Source organism: Ochotona curzoniae, unplaced genomic scaffold, assembly GCF_017591425.1.
Source record: "Ochotona curzoniae isolate NIBS_2020 unplaced genomic scaffold, NIBS_Ocur_1.0 contig_1014, whole genome shotgun sequence".
NCBI lineage: Eukaryota > Metazoa > Chordata > Mammalia > Lagomorpha > Ochotonidae > Ochotona > Ochotona curzoniae.
The window spans coordinates 36,638,532-36,653,773 of record NW_024464920.1 but is presented as its reverse complement, the minus strand read 5'-3'; the positions used below and the strand labels follow the sequence as shown (position 1 = coordinate 36,653,773).

At 52.7% G+C, this 15,242-nt stretch overlaps 2 protein-coding genes across 2 annotated transcripts; one reads left to right on the top strand and one right to left on the bottom strand.

The window, feature by feature from the left end:
• Window positions 1-829: 829 nt before the first annotated feature.
• On the bottom strand, window positions 830-8,955 carry LOC121158542 (retinol dehydrogenase 16-like). The gene is made up of 5 exons (XM_040983309.1): window positions 8,855-8,955; window positions 5,674-6,167; window positions 2,583-2,841; window positions 1,258-1,421; window positions 830-1,052 (listed from the first exon to the last, which is right to left on the bottom strand). Exons 2-5 carry the CDS (start codon window positions 5,984-5,986, stop codon window positions 835-837), a joined length of 954 nt encoding a protein of 317 aa, XP_040839243.1. The 5' UTR covers window positions 5,987-6,167; window positions 8,855-8,955; the 3' UTR covers window positions 830-834.
• A 4,355-nt stretch (window positions 8,956-13,310) lies between these two features.
• Window positions 13,311-14,603, top strand: GPR182 (G protein-coupled receptor 182). Its single transcript, XM_040978334.1, has one exon. The coding sequence runs from the start codon at window positions 13,311-13,313 to the stop codon at window positions 14,601-14,603; it is 1,293 nt and encodes a 430-aa protein (XP_040834268.1).
• The last annotated feature ends 639 nt before the right edge of the window (window positions 14,604-15,242 follow it).

The following is a 15,242-nucleotide window of genomic DNA, read 5'->3' as shown; positions in this document are numbered from 1 at the left end:
TGATCACTGGGTCGCAGGATGCATCAAGGGCTACAGAACAGGGCTTTGGCTCCATCTCTCCCTTTCACACCCATTCTTGCTTGTCTGTCCTGTCTTATATTGAGGCCCACGCTCATGGTTCACTCTGGAAGGGAAGCAGGTGCCCCTTCCTTGTGAATCAGGTAGGCACAGTTTTCCAGGAGACACAAACACCCCTTTCAATTCCACATCAGGCCTCTCATCCCTGTCCTCCAAGAATGCACTAGACAGTTCCTCTCATAGTTGTGCACACCATGGTTGCAACGCCAACTTTGAGTCAGTGGGAGAGTGTGCACATGACAATGTTTATTCTCAAACAACATACTTCAAGGAAACCAAGTATTCAAAAACTGGGAAATCAGTTTCTGAGTCTTATCATGGGGTCCTATGAATATGCCAATACCCAACACCCCCACGCCTATGAGTCTACTCCCCAGGCCTCATGGACAGGGTCGCGGATGGCCATCCCACCCTCAAACAGTGCACAGCTGTCTTCAGAGGATGATGCCTCCTCTGCCCAGGCCATGCCACCCGTGAAAAGTGCACAATGTACAGACACACCACCCAGGGAGGCAGAGCAGATGCAGGCTCTGTGCACCTGCCACTCCCCCACTCTGTGCAGATGCGTCCTGAACCATGAAGCTGTGAGTCCTGAGAGCTGTTCCCAGGCTACATGGCACTAGGTGAGAGCTGGGGAGAGGCTGGAGCAGCAACAGGCCTGGGGACAGCTGAGATTGAACCCTACCCATTCCAGTGGTAGTCACCCTCCCTCTTAGTATTCCCAACTTTGGGCATGTAGGCAGGGCAGTAGTGTCCTCACAGGGCCTTGGCTGGCTTCGGGCCCAACCAGGAGACCAGGGCATCCACCAGGCAGGTGGGCAAGTAGCTCAGAGGGAGGTAGAAGAACTTGGCGTCCCAGCCAGGGGAGTAGCGGGTGCGGGGGTGGCGTGCAGTCAGTGCGTGCTCCATGCAGTCAGTCACCAAGGACAGGTCCTGCCTAACTGGCGGCCTGAAGTCTTCTGGTAGTTTCTGGTCTGTCCAGAAAGAGAAAGAATTCATGTATACTTCTGTGGTGAACCATGTGACCACCCATGACCGTGGAGCCTGGAGCTAAACACCACAATGTGCAGGGCATGAAGGATTTCCCTACGGTCTCTGCCAAGGTTGGAGACATAAAAGATGGACCCATGATGCCCACTGAGTCTCCTTCACCCCTCCCTCTGGGCACAGCTCACTCACAGGCTTCCAAAAACTCCAAGCCATAGAGCTCCTTGACCTCAGGCCTGGCATGGTCCCATGCTTCCTCTATAGAACATGCAAGTCTCTCTTTGTCCACTAAGTTGGTCTGGAAGAAACCAGGTTCAATCATGGCCACCTTCACGTCAAATGGCGAGAGCTCCCTCCTGTAAGCAAAGAAGCAGGTGCTGGTGTTTCACAGACAATGCCACTGTCTAGTTCAGCATCTCTGATGGGCTGTGTGATCTCTGGCTGCTCTACTTCTGATCTAGCTTCCTGCTAATGTGGCTCAGAAAGAAGACAAGGATGACCCTAGTGTGTGTGTGTCCCTGCACACACAGAAAGATCTGGAATGCATTCTTTGCCTGTGGACACTGGGGAACAAGCAGTCAAACAAAGAAATCTCTCTCTCTCTCTCTCTCTCTCTCTCTCTCTCTGAGATTCCTCATCCTGGGCTACTTCTCAGCTTCCTCACTGGGCTTCCAGTGTTCATTCTGCCCTCACCCAGGTATGCCACAATGCCTAAAGATCTCAGCCAAGGGGTCTCGGTGACAGAGCGGGTCTGTGGACTTGAGCCCAAGCAGGCCCTGTTGGGAAGCACAGTTCCTGCTCTGCACTCTTTGACTCTGCTCAGCCACATCAGAACAGGTCTTGGGTCCAGGATGCTTCCCTACCAGAAAAACACACACATGACCTGGACATGTGACCTGACAGGCTTCTCTCCTTGTGTGGAAATGTCTTTCCTGTGTCACACTGTGTCCCTAGCACCTGCTTTGGTGTATAAGTAAGTGGCCCCAGCGTTCTGTATGGAAGCTTCTGGAGAGAAGACTGGTCCTCATGCCGCTACAAGAGAGTATGAGCTGGCTGGTTGCCCACGGAGAAGCTGCCCGTTCTGTGCTCCTTCTGTGTGTGTGAAGCGTGAGCTCCCCCACCCCATGTTGCCAGGGCTGTGCTTCCCCTAATGACCTCAATGCCAAGGGCAGTGGAAGCCATATTTAGAACCCAGTCCCCTGGGACCCACAGCCCCGCAGGAATCTCTGAGTGCCCAGCTTCACCCTTCCTGGGCACTCCCTGACCACACCGCCTCCAGTGGCAAACAGGTTCCCTTAATGCTTAGGCTGGGGCCCCACCCCCCTGCTGTTTAGCACTTGGACAAGTAGTTCCCAGGGAATGGTTGGCTAAGACTCAGAAAGGCAGGGCAGGGTGATCACAGAGCCCAAGGCTGAGGGATCCCCAGCAGGTGCCATCGTGGTGTGTTTGGGGAAGGGCCAGCCAATATGTCCTGGGGGCAGGAGTACCAAAGGAGAGGCCCTGTCCCAGCTCTTTACCTGAGTGAGTCTGAGAAGGCCTCCACACCATACTTGGAGATGCAGTAGCCACCACCCATCATGGACAAGCGGCCCATGACACTGGAGACGTTGACCACGCGGCCCCGGGCCTTCCTCACCAAGGGCAGCAGGCTCAGAGTCACCTCGATCATCCCCAGCAGGTTCACGTTGAGCACATCCACAAAGTCCTGTTTGGTCAGCCACTCATTGGGAACTGAGTACCCAAAGACGCCGGCATTGTTCACCAGGCCCCAGAGCCCTGGGGACAATGGCAGGGAAAGAGCAACTCTAGGAGGAGCCTGTGTAGTGCCCACCTGGCTGGGGTTCCAATTCATGCCCACTAGATGGGCAACACTGTGACAGGTGTCACCTGGAGGAGTAGGGTAGGACAGATGACCTATGGTATTAGTCGGGCTTTGGGGCTGCCTGTCCTGGAAGCCGCTGGCACGCAACAGCAGCCTTCTTCCTCCTTCTCTTCCTGGTGCAGCTGGGTGCACAGTGGACAATGGGCTGCTGCCCCATGTTACACAACGGCAGGAAGTGATGTTGGAGAAGCCTCACTCTCCACCCTACCCCCACATGCCCCCTGTAGTATCTGGAGGTGTGGAGCTGAGTTCTGAGTGTTCACATGGAATGGTACCCTAGCAGTCACTGAAGGCATTTCTTCTGTTTTCAGACCTTTTTAGACACCATATAGGAGCCTTTGAAAACCTGTGGAGTCTGGTGTGCATACTAAATTAAAACACTGCCTGCTATACTGGCATCACATTTGGTCACTGGTTAGACTCCTGGCTGCTCCACTTCCCATACAACTTCCTGCCAATGCTCCTAGGAAAGTAGTAGAGAACAGATCAAGTCCTGGGCTCCTAAGCACATGTAAGAGATATAGAAGAAGTTCCAAGCTCCTGGCTTCAGACTGGCCCAGCTCCAGCTGCTATAGCCATGATGGAGTGAACCAATGGATGGATGATCTCTCTGTGTCTCTCTCTTTGTAACTCTGCATTTCAAAAATTTTTAAATTGGTTTTTAGAAAATAGTTTGTGGAAAAAGTCTATTACCTTTCAAATCCAATCTCTGTGAGCTTTCAATATCCCTCAACACAGTTGGTACTTGCTGTGGTTTGGGAATGCCCGAATGTCCCCAAAACCTCCTGTGCTCTCTGACTCCTGCTATGGGGTGTCCTGGACCACCCAGGGTTCTACTCGTGAGCATATACCACTGGGTTCCCGCGACCTTACCCATGTAAACCATGAGCCCACTGCAGTCTCTTTTCATGATAAAGTAGCCTGCTTCACGGATTTCATCAAGCTAACGAAACACACACACACAGAGAGTGCCCCACAAGCCACCTGATACAGGAACAGAAAGAAGAAGGTGGCTCAGCACGAATGGGAAGAGAAAATGACAAAAGAAAAAAAGGTAAAAGTAATGTCTGTCTAGATATTTTCACTGGGAACGAAAGACTTGAAATGCTTGCTTTGAGGCAGGCATTGCGGCATAATGCTTTAAGCAGCCACTTGCAGTGCCAACACCTCATTTGGCTCCAGATTTGATTCCCGGATGTGCTGCTTCTGATCCAGTTCCCAGGTAACGTGCCTGGGAAAGCCATAGAGGATGGCCATGTTCTTGGGCACCTGCACCTACATGGGAGACCTGGTACAAGCTCCTGGGTTTGGCCTGACCTAACTCCAGCTGTTCTCGTCATCTGAAGAATGAGGTAGCAATGGAAGCTCTCTTTCTCCCTCTATCTCTCTCGATCTTCTTGCGACTCTGCCTTTCAAATAAATAACTCACTAAAATAATAACAATGAATCAATCAATGAAGTACACAGAGATAAAAATTCTGCAAAATAGAAAACTGCAGAATTTATGACAATAAAATGTAGGAAATAGTTCCCAAGCACAGCATGTCAATTGAAGTAACAAAAAACTCAAGGAATATAACATGGAAAACAAATTTCTGTCATGTTGTAACAGCATTCATCTCTGGGCTGGTGTTGTGGCATAATGGGTAACAACTGCCTGCCAAGTGTTTGGGCTTCTGCCATCCCTGTGGGAGAGGTGGATGAAGCTCCTGTCTTTAGTCTGGCCCAATCTTCCCATTCGTGCTGAGCCACCTTCTTCTTTCTGTTCCTGTATCAGGTGTCTTGTGGGGCACTCTCTGTGTGTGTGTGTTTCGTTAGCTTGATGAAATCCGTGAAGCACAGCCATCCGTCACAGCCATCTCAGGACTGAACCAGCAGGTAGAAGATCTCTCCCCTTCTTGGTTTCTCTCCCTCTCTCTGTAATTCTAACCTTCGAGTGAATAAATACATCGTTTTTATAAAAAGAGAGTTCATCTTCTTAAAGAGAAAATATCATACCAATGTTGTGTTAAATTTAATCCACAGACATCAGAATGTCAGCAATACCCATGTCTGGGTGGTAATGTTCAGTGAATTTTGGTTTTACCTTCCAATTTCCCAGTATTGGACACAATGATCCCTCTCTATTTCTATTTAAAATTTTCAAAAAATCATTGTTCTTGTGTCCTTCCATAATGGAATACACAGGCTAGTATGCTTTTCCCTGGCTGGAAAGTGGTCTGTTCCTGGCTTCTGACCTGCCTGAGCCAGTCTTCAACCTCCTGATCTCCTGTGAAAAAGGAAGGATCATGCTGTTGGAAGGATGGATGCTGTTGGTCTCCAGTAAGAACAAGTTCAAGGGCTCAAGAGCTAGTCTGGCTCTAGCACAGCCCCAGACCACCACCTCCAACCCACAGCTCAGGGGTCCACTTCCCTCTAGAAAGTCTGTCCATCTGCAGCCCAGGGCCTCCATGTGGAGCAAAGAAGAACTTGTGTTTAGAAAGCAGGCCCGGAATACAGAGAGACTGAGTTGGGCCAATTCTCATCAGGATAGAAGACTCGAGGGCCAAGGGGGTGAGTGGGAACAGGAAAGAGTAGGAGCACAGGCTGGCAGGATGGGAGAGGGAAGAAAGCCAACATGACCTCAAGTCCTGAAAACCCTTGGGGCATCTGGCAGAGGAGCAGACAGGAAGAGACCCCAGGCACACAGAAGGAAGAGGCGGGCATGATCAGGTGCCAGGTGGTACCTCTGTCCTCCACGTGCTCCTTCACCCACTGGGCAGCCTCAGTGATGCTCTCCGTCTGTGTGACATCCAGGATCACCGTCTCCACCCTGTCCGATGTCTGCCGCCTCAGTTGCTTGGCCCCCTTCTTTGTCAGACATGCGGCCAGCACCCTCAGGCCCCTCATGTCCAGCTGCCTGGCCAGCAGGTTCCCGAAGCCCGAGTCGCAGCCCGTGATGAAGACATACTTGTCTGTCAGCTGGCTCACCACCTGCCTCTCGCGGTACCAGCGCACCAGGAAGAACAGGCCCACGAGGACCACCAGGCAGCCCCACATGGCTTTTCAGGGGACACACAGGCAACTGATCTTCAGAGCAACGTCTGGAGCTACCAAGCACAAGGCTTTGCCAGCCGCCTGGGCAGCCGATTCTCTGGTGTTGAGTCCTCACCTTCGTCCCATCTCCCTCTTCCTGAAACTTTTCTTTATCCTGCCTCATGCCTTTCCTCATTGACTGTTTCTAAAAGCAACAATAACAACAACAAAAAGACTACTCAGCAATAGTTGCATCCCCTGCCCATTCCTCTCTGCTGAGGCAGGTACCCCTGCAGGTGCCCAGACATGCAATGAAAGCTCTCTTATCTAACTTATCTAAGAGGAACGTGTACAGCTATAGGCTTGTTTTCTTGGCCTGCTGCACCTGCAGGTGTGACACACTAGACCAGACGCCCCATCTACACCTGTGCTTCCTCACGTGGCTCAGCAGCCAGAATGGCTCCTTAGGAAACCAAGTCACAGGCTCTCTCTTTGGGAGTGGTCAAGGGAAGGAGAAAGGGGAGAGGAAGCAGTCCCCTCCCAGGATGAATGCTGTGCAGAGTAGAGCTGGTGCCCAGGACATTGGAAATTAGAGAATACTGAAGTGATTAAAAAAAAAAGAAGAAGGGATTGAAGGCCCCTAGAAGTGAAAGTCCTAGAGTTGCAGGCAGGGAGGAAGGAAATGGCATGCACACAGCAGGTGCACAGGAGTTGGGCTGGAGGGCGGGAGGTTTCCTGCCAGGATCATTGGCTGGAGCTGAGCTGCTGGGCCTGTGTCACTGGAGTCTGGGTCTGAGGGCTGGGCTGGATCAGGCTCGATGGATTTGCCAGCCTGTCCTCATGAGGCCACTCTCTTTAGTACCAGGAAGACGCTCATTATTCCCCACCATGACTCCTTCAAGGAGGGAAACAACAAGGCTTTGGATTAGTGTCAATTTCACAACCTGTTCCTAACTCTACAAGCATGCAGCACCCCTACTAGGCCAGAGACAGGAACCTCCCCACTACACACACCCCCCCCCCCCACACACACACACATGCTCTTTCTGGCAGGAGTGGCAAGTTTGGGAGGCAGGAGGGAAGCACTAACTCTGCTCCTCAGGATGCCTAAGATAGCAAAGGAAAGGCGTGTGGGCCACTTCCCTCACCCCCAACAGGCTGCCAGAATTAGTCCCTGCTCAGAATTCCTGCAGGGAAAAATGCCCAGGGGGCAGGGGCGTGGGCCTAAGTCTGAAGGGACTTGGAGGCACAGGATCACTGGACGTCCTTGTCACCTTTTTTTTCCTTCTGCTATACCAGGCCCTATCCTTGCCACCCTAGGTGGAGCTTCAGAGCCAGCCAGCCCAAGCCACGAAGAGGTATCCCAGTGAGTGCAGAGCACTTCCCAAGAATGGATGTGGGTCTTGGAGAAGAACTCAGCTTCAAAGTTAAGGCAGTTACAGTTAGAAGCCTCTTTCAGGGTGGCAAAGCAGGAGCAGGCCTGTGAGACAGCATTCATTTACAGGCGGATTTTGGAGGGGGCAGGGGAGCCATTGCTAGAGGTTAGTTAGACTTGAGCCAGAGGTCCTGGGTGGATGGGAGCCAGGGCAGATCAATGCAAGCCCTCATGGATTTCTTAAGTGCCAGCTTTAGCTATCCCATCTCCTATCTCATGCCTGCAGTTAGGCTGACTTTGAGCTAACTGTTCTCAACTAGCTTTTTGGAGCTTTTTCTCAGTTTCTCTGCATAGCACTTTCTCGCTCTTTCTCCCCAGGGGATCTGGGTATTGCCTGCCTCATGCCAGGCAATAAGTTCATTAATACCCAATAAGTTCATTTTTTGTAGACATATAATAAATATTTTAATATTTTTCAATTTGTATTTTTTGGAAAGGAAAAGAGACAGAGAGGTCTCCAGTCCTTGGGTTCACATTCCAAGTGCCCACACCAGCTCAGGCTGGGCATAGGTAAAACCAGAAGCTGGGAACTTTATCTGGGTCTACCACGTAGGTGGCCAAATCACAAGTCCTTGTGCCGTCACATTCGGAGGAGGTAGGCCTTGAACCCCTGCATCCAATCAGGGATGTGTGTCCCCAGTGGCGTCTCCACTTGCATCAAACTCCTGCCCTCAATGGCGTCACTTCAGTGGGCTGAACACCAGAGCTCGGCTTGGGTGGACTTGGAGCGCCCTGGGGGCAGAGTCTCACCGTGTGTGTGTGTGTGTGTGTGTGTGTGTGTGTGTGTGTGTGTGTGTGTGTGTGTGTGTGTGTGTGTGTGTGTGTGTGTGTTTCCAGCAGCTGGCAGCAATGATGACCATGCAGATGGACTCCTGACTGCACCTTCCATCTGACCCACACCTGGCACAGCGTCCAACAACACAAGCCTCCATGCAGCTTCAGGGAGTCCTCCTATACCCCAGTGCCCAGGAATCCGTGGGCCTGCAATGGGGGCGGGGAGGAGTGGGGGGCGGGAGGAGGTTGAATACTGGCTAAGTGACCCAGCCAAAACTAGCAGCCAGAGAACAAGCTGGAAACAGGAAGAGGCTGGGGAAGGGTAGGAACCCCAGAGACATGGAGGAGGCCGAGAGCTGGAGGGTGGGAGAGGGCGCTGCTATCTGGGGACCCCCGATCCCTTGGCCTCTTTCCAGTCTTTCCAGGTTTCCTCAGGAAAGAAGCCCCTATCCTCCCCACTCGCGAAAACAAGAAAGGGAACGCATGTCCTTCCGGTCTGGGAGGATGCGGTGGGAGGCAAAGAGGGTCCCCTAGAGAACCCCCTTGGTCCCTCCCCAGATCCGCCCACCCCAAGGAGGCCCCTCCCCCTCCTCCACATTTCCCAGAAGGTACTCCTCCTGGCCCTGAGGAGCTCTACGGAGCAGGCATTTTTATCTTACTTTTTAATTTAATTGTTTTGGTACCTTTTGGACATTCCACTGCCAGCTACACTGCATACAGGTCCTCACTCGTCCGTGAAATTCAGGTCCAATGCCACAGCTGGCATTCGGCCTGGCTGTAAAGACATCTCTTGGGGCGACACCCACATCCCATATGGGTGTGCTGGTGTGAGTCATGGGCACTTTGGGAGACAGCCAACAGTGGCTTAACTCCTTGGGTTGTCTCCCTGCCACCCACATGGGAGACCTGGGTGAAACTCCAGGCTCCTGGCTTTGGCCTGGCCCAGCCCCAGGCATTGCAGCCCTGTTGGAAGTGAACCAGCTGATGGAAGAGCTCGCTCTTGCTCTGGCTCTCTGACTTTCAAGCAAAATCAACGTCAGTAAACAAGTCACAAAAATAAAAGCACAGCTCCACAAAACTAAATAAAAGAGAAAGTGGGTGTTGAGCTAATACTGCTGGTGGATGTGGAGAGAAGCCTGTCGGAGTGACTCGCGTGGGAGGGATGTTGGCTTGCCTTCTCCACCAGGAAGTGAAGAACGGGCCTGCTCCTGCCAAGCACGTTCTTTGAGGTACCATCTGCCCCCAGGAAGGAAGGCCTCACTTGGCCTGGCAAGAGACCGAGACTCAGCAGGGTCAGGTAGCTTGGCCAGAGTGGCACGTAAGCCACTACATGGCATCGCCAGGCCTGGTCACAAAGCCTGTGCAGCCTGAGGGAGCAGCAGCTGGGACCAAGGCTGTGCCCTGCTCTTCTTGGGGATCCTGCAGAAGGGCAGGGCCACCTCCATGGCCAGACCTGGTTTCTTCACTCAGGAACTTTCTGGAAGCCAGTTTTGGGGACAGCTGTGCAGTTATTCTCAATCCCTTCCACCCTGACCTGTCAGTCCACCTGCCCTGGTAAGCCAGGGTGCTACTGGGACTGGAACAGCTGGCCTCACCTCTCCCTCCAGGATCCAGGCACCAACCCTTCAGCCCCCCCCCCCCCACCTCCGCCGCCTGGAACCTGCCTGCCTTTATCTTTGCCCTCCCTGGCACCTTCCTTCCTTTGGAGCTGCTGATCATAATGTCTTCTCTGCAGTTTTCAGGGTGGAGGAACAAAGCGAGCTTGGGGTGGGAAAGGAGAAAGAGTGAATTTCCAGGAATTGTTTGCTGCTGCTACCCCAGCTGCTGAGACCAGGGCAATCTGCCCTCTCCCCCACTCTCCTGCCCAGGCTGGCAAGCAGCCCAACCCCTCCCTCTCTTCCTTCCTCCCAGGCTCTCTCTTTCAAGGTCCGCCCCACCCCCCATCAAAAAAAAAAAAAGTTGGGTGGAAACTGCCGACCTATCATTTAGTTCTTCCTGCCAAGCAACTCCTCCACCCGGAGCAGAAGCGTCCATCGTGTCCTTATGCTGTGAATACACACAGGGCAGTGGGCACAGATGGGCACTGGAACAGGTGGACTTGAGGCTGCAGGCGATACCTCCATGTGGGAGGGAAGATTCAGAGACAGGAGCCACTAAAATGCCACCTTGAAAGGCTCAGAAATAGCCATGGGTGTCCCCCTGGAGCCAGGGTTCCCCTTGCAAGGTGCCTTATCAGTGAGGTGCCAAGGCGTACAGAGAGAAGCAAAATTTCCCAGAAGTCCCTACATGAAGAAAGATAGCAGTGGGATGGAAACCGAAACCCCAGAGACAGAGAAATCAAACTGGGAAATCAAACCAACCACGTTTCAGCTTGTTGTAATTCAGACAGATTTCTGCATCTAGGCGTGGTCTGAGAGCTAAAGGGAGGGTTTGGTTGGAGCGAGTGGCTGGCACAACAGTTAGGTTGTAGCTTGGGATGCTACAGGAGTGCCTGGCTTCAAGTCCTGCTTCCTTTTACTTTTAAAAATATTTTAATTTTTTTACATTTTATTATTATTATTATTATCATTTGATTACACAGTTCCATATTCCCTTATCCCCTCCCCAATTTCCTCCCCCCACCTAGTTCCTCTATATCATTACTAACACATAGTTCTTCATACACAGTCATATGTGCATCATTGCAGGCATGGACAATGGCAGAGAGTCCAGAATCCTATTGTCAAGATATAGTAAACAGTTTCATTGTAAGTCCATCTTTGTCTGGAAGCAGAAATGCATACTACATTGCATCTTCACATCTGGATGTTAGTCTCCACTTCACAGCTATTGTACATCCCCTTAAATGAAAAGTCATAACACAAATTCAACAATAGAAAGTAAAATAGAAATTTACGATGCCGTGAAGTTAAATGACATATTACTAGATATGACAGTCTCCATTACACAACTACTATACATTCCCTTAAATGAAGAGCCACAAAACAAAATCAACATCAGGGAGAAAAAAGAAATTAACAACACCAAGGAGTTAAATAACATGCTATTAAATGACTAACGTGTAACTGAAGAAATGAAAAATCAAGAACCTTTGAAGAAAATGATGCCACGGCATGATCTACGAGTCATTGAATGATTTAATCAGAAGAAAGTGTTTTGAAATCTTTTTTTACTTGAAAAACAGAGTGACGGAGAAAAACAGAGATCTTCCAGTCACTGATACACTTCCGCAACAACTGACCTGGGCTAGGTTAAAGCCAGGAATCAGCTAGTCCAGCAGAGCCTCCCACATGGATAATGGGGGCCCTACCATGTGAGCCAGCACCTGCTGCCTCCCCGGCACATCAGCAGGAAGCTGAAGCTGGAAGCGCAGATTCCAATCCAGGCACTTTGTCATGGAGGAAGGATAAAGCATCTTGACCACTGCGCCAGAAGCCTATCCTAGCAGTCCATTGATGTAGAACTTCCAGATTGGATCATCCACGGGGACAGAGGACAGAAGGACAGTTGGAAGAGATTGGGGACTGGAGAGGACTGGGAGTGTCTGCGAAGGGGCTAAGATCCTTTCCTGGAGTGGCAGGAACAGTGTATGGGAGCCTGACAAGGCAGTGGCTATACATAACCATGTGTGTTCTAACTGCTCCAATATTGAGCATTTTTATTATTATTATTATCTTTATTTGAAAGGTAGAGTTACAGAAAAAAGGAGAGACAGAGATCTTCCATTCACTGGTTCATTCCCCAAATGGCTACAGTGGCTGGAGTTGGGCCAGCCTAAAGCCAGGAACCAGGAACTTCTGCTGAGTCTTCCATATGGGTGCAGAGGTCCAAGAACTTGGGTCAACCTCCACTGCTTTCCCAGGATCATTAGCAGGGAGCTGGATCTGAAGTGGAGCAGCTGGAACTTGAACCTGTGGCCATATGTGATGCTGGCACCACAGGTGGAGGCTTAACGTACTACACTACAGTGCCAACCCCTAGCATTGTGTACTTTAAACCGGTTAATTTCACATCATGAAACTTTCGCCTCCAGTGTATACAGGGGTCATCTCTCAAGTCCTTGACCTTGCACACTACAGTGTGGCAGGTGTGAGTCAGGCCTCAGTGAGGATGAACAAGCCCCTTCCTCCTCCCCTACAAGGCAGGGGGACACTCAAGGAGCCCAGGACATCAACCATGGACCATGGGGAAAGAGTTCTGCCAAACAAGAAGCACTGCCCACAGTGACCCAGGCCCTGAGACAGGAGAGGGAGATCCTATCTCCTGCCCCAGCCCATACCACACCCTTCCCCAGGGTAAGTGTGGAGACCCAGAGAAGAGGTTGTCTTGGGCACCAAGCAGGTGGGGAGCTGGACAGCCTGTGAGGGGCGAGAGAGCAAAAGGGAGTGCTGAGGGTTGGAGGAGTAGCAGGGAACAGACCAGAGTCTGGCTGGATTTTTATATTTCTTCTAGCCCCCAACAACTCAGTCCTGGTAGGAACTGGAGTGGTATTCCGGGCTGCAAAAAAAGAGACTGTGCGCTTGTTACGTGGCCGACATTAGCACAGGCTGGTGCTGGGTGGACTGCTCGGCCTCCAGGGCTCCCCGCTTCCAGTAGGCATGAGGGTCAGGTCATCCCACTTTGACGAGGAGATAAGACCCGAGGCTTTGCTGGGACATCCCCTCTAACAGGATTGGGGCAGAACAGGAAAACCCTATCCCTCTGCTCCAGGGCCTCAGCCAGTGACAGCTACTTCCCGGATGGAGGGCGGCCCTGCAGCTGGTGGCAAAGCCAGGCCTACAGCCACAGCTTGCGCACCCTCCTAGCAGCTTCTCCACAGCCCAAGCCGGACAGGAGCACCCAAGGGACATTCAGGTGCGTGCCACCCTAGACAAGGTGAGCATCAGGGGCTTGAGGGGGTTCTGTTGGCGCTAGAATTAATCTTTTCAGACACAAGCAATCCTGAAGCTCCCTAAGTCCCTGCCTAGGGGGCAAAACCGGCAGGTGCATCACATATTATTTATTCAGTTTGACTGTAAACCCTGCCCTCCCCTTGCTCATCCTTTAGGTCCCAGTCTCCTGTGGCCTTCTCCCTTGGGGACCCAGGTCACCTTTCCTCCCCTACCCTCCCTTCTCCTCAACAGGTGTTTGCCCGTCCTAATGACAGCCGCAGTCAGCTTGGGGCCCAGCCCCTCAGAGCCAGTTACAGTGGTGGTGGCAGTGACAGCAGCAGCCACAGAGTCAGCACCTGTGGCACCTGCCAGCAGCGAGTTCGGAGACATCCACAACTGGACAGAACTACTTGACTTCCTCAATGCCACCCTGTCCGAGTGCCACCTGGAGCTCAGTGAGGACACCAAGCGAGTGGTGCTCTTTATCCTCTATCTGGCCATTTTCGTGGTGGGGCTGGTGGAGAACCTGCTGGTGATCTGCGTCAACTGGCGGCGTGCAGGCCGTGTTGGGCTGCTCAACCTCTACGTGCTCAACATGGCCGTGGCTGACCTGGGCATGGTGCTGTCCCTGCCCGTGTGGATGCTGGAGGTCACCCTGGATTACACCTGGCTCTGGGGAAGCTTCTCCTGCCGCTTTACACACTATTTCTACTTGGCCAACATGTACAGCAGCATCTTCTTCCTGGTGTGCCTGAGTGTGGACCGCTACATCACCCTCACGGGCACCTCAGCCTCCTGGCAGCGCCATCAGCACCGGGCGCGGCGGGCTGTGTGTGCGGGCGTCTGGGTCCTCTCAGCCATCATGCCACTCCCTGAGGTAGTCCACATCCAGCTGATGGAGGGAATCGAGCCCATGTGCCTCTTCCTGGCACCTTTTGAAACCTATAGCCCCTGGGGCTTGCTGATCAGCCTCTCCACTACTGTCCTGGGCTTTGTGCTGCCCTTCCCTCTCATCGCTGTCTTCAACGTGCTGACAGCCTGCAGGTTCCAGCGGCGCTCTGGCCAGTCTGAGGGCCGACGCCACAGCCTCCTGCTCTGTGCCTACATAGCCGTCTTTGCCATCTGCTGGCTGCCCTACCACGTGACCCTGTTGTTGCTCACCCTGTATGGGACCCACATTTCTCTGCACTGCTACCTGGCCCACCTGCTGTACTTCTTCTACGACATCATCGACTGCTTCTCCATGCTGCATTGCATTGCCAACCCCATTCTTTACAACTTTCTCAGCCCCAGCTTCCGGGACCGGCTACTGAGTGCCGTGGTCCATTACCTTCCCAAGGACCAGGCCCGACGGGGAGGTGCAGGGGCCGCCTCCTCTTCCTCTTCCACCCAGCACTCCATCATCATCACCAAGGAAGGCGCCAGCCCACTGTCGGCAGTGGGCCCTGGGCCCCACCCAGGCCCTAGCTGCAGGCTGTCCTGCTTGCCTCCAAGCACCTCACCCATCTCTGCTCCTGAGCCTCCTGCACCCAGTGGAGGTGGACTCCGGGGCTCCTCGTGAGAACAGGCTGCCCGAAGGACCAGATAAGATTGCTGGGATGCGACAGAGAGCCATTTACACATGCAGCTGCATGTTGCGTGGCCCTCAAAACAGTGAGGTGGGGTGAGGGAGAGGAGTGGGGTGGGGACAGAAAACAGGTCCGTGGTGTTATAAAGTTTGTCCCAGGCCTTGTATCCCATGCAGTGGGGCAGGGTGGGGGAGGGGAAATAAAGCATAGAGGCTGCTCTGTCTCTGATGTCTGAAGGGCCCCATGTGTTTCTAGCTGGGGTGGGCTACTTAGAGGGAGAAACAGGACACCCATATTTCATTATCTCCCTGGGGGCCGGAAAGAAGGAGGTCAGCAGGAACCTGGCAAAGCATCCCCCACCATGTTTGTGCACTCACTCCACTTCCAGCTCAGGGCTTGGGTGGCGAGGACAAGAGGCCAGAGGCCAAGGACCCAGGAGGCCTGGGCAGGACATTCCTCTGGCTGTGATAAGTGGGGTGTGAGGCCAGGGCCGGAGACAGGCACCCTACAGCTGGGTCAGCAGGATGGTGTCTCCACCCCTGTCCCCCTCCCAAGCCAGGAAACAGGGGCTTCTTGTTTCCTGACCCATGCCTCCCCTCCCCCAAAGCAAATGCTCTGGGCTATAACTAGTA

Bases quoted from the DNA above. Each gene is read 5' to 3' on its own strand.
- LOC121158542 (XM_040983309.1), bottom strand. From the start codon at position 5,986: ATGTGGGGCTGCCTGGTGGTCCTCGTGGGCCTGTTCTTCCTGGTGCGC. The intron at 2,842-5,673 runs GTACCACCTGGC...CATTGTCCCCAG, and splicing joins GGAGCACGTGGAGGACAGAG to GGCTCTGGGGCCTGGTGAAC. The intron at 1,053-1,257 runs GTGAGTGAGCTG...CTTTCTGGACAG, and splicing joins CTTGGAGTTTTTGGAAGCCT to ACCAGAAACTACCAGAAGAC.
- GPR182 (XM_040978334.1), top strand. From the start codon at position 13,311: ATGACAGCCGCAGTCAGCTTGGGGCCCAGCCCCTCAGAGCCAGTTACA.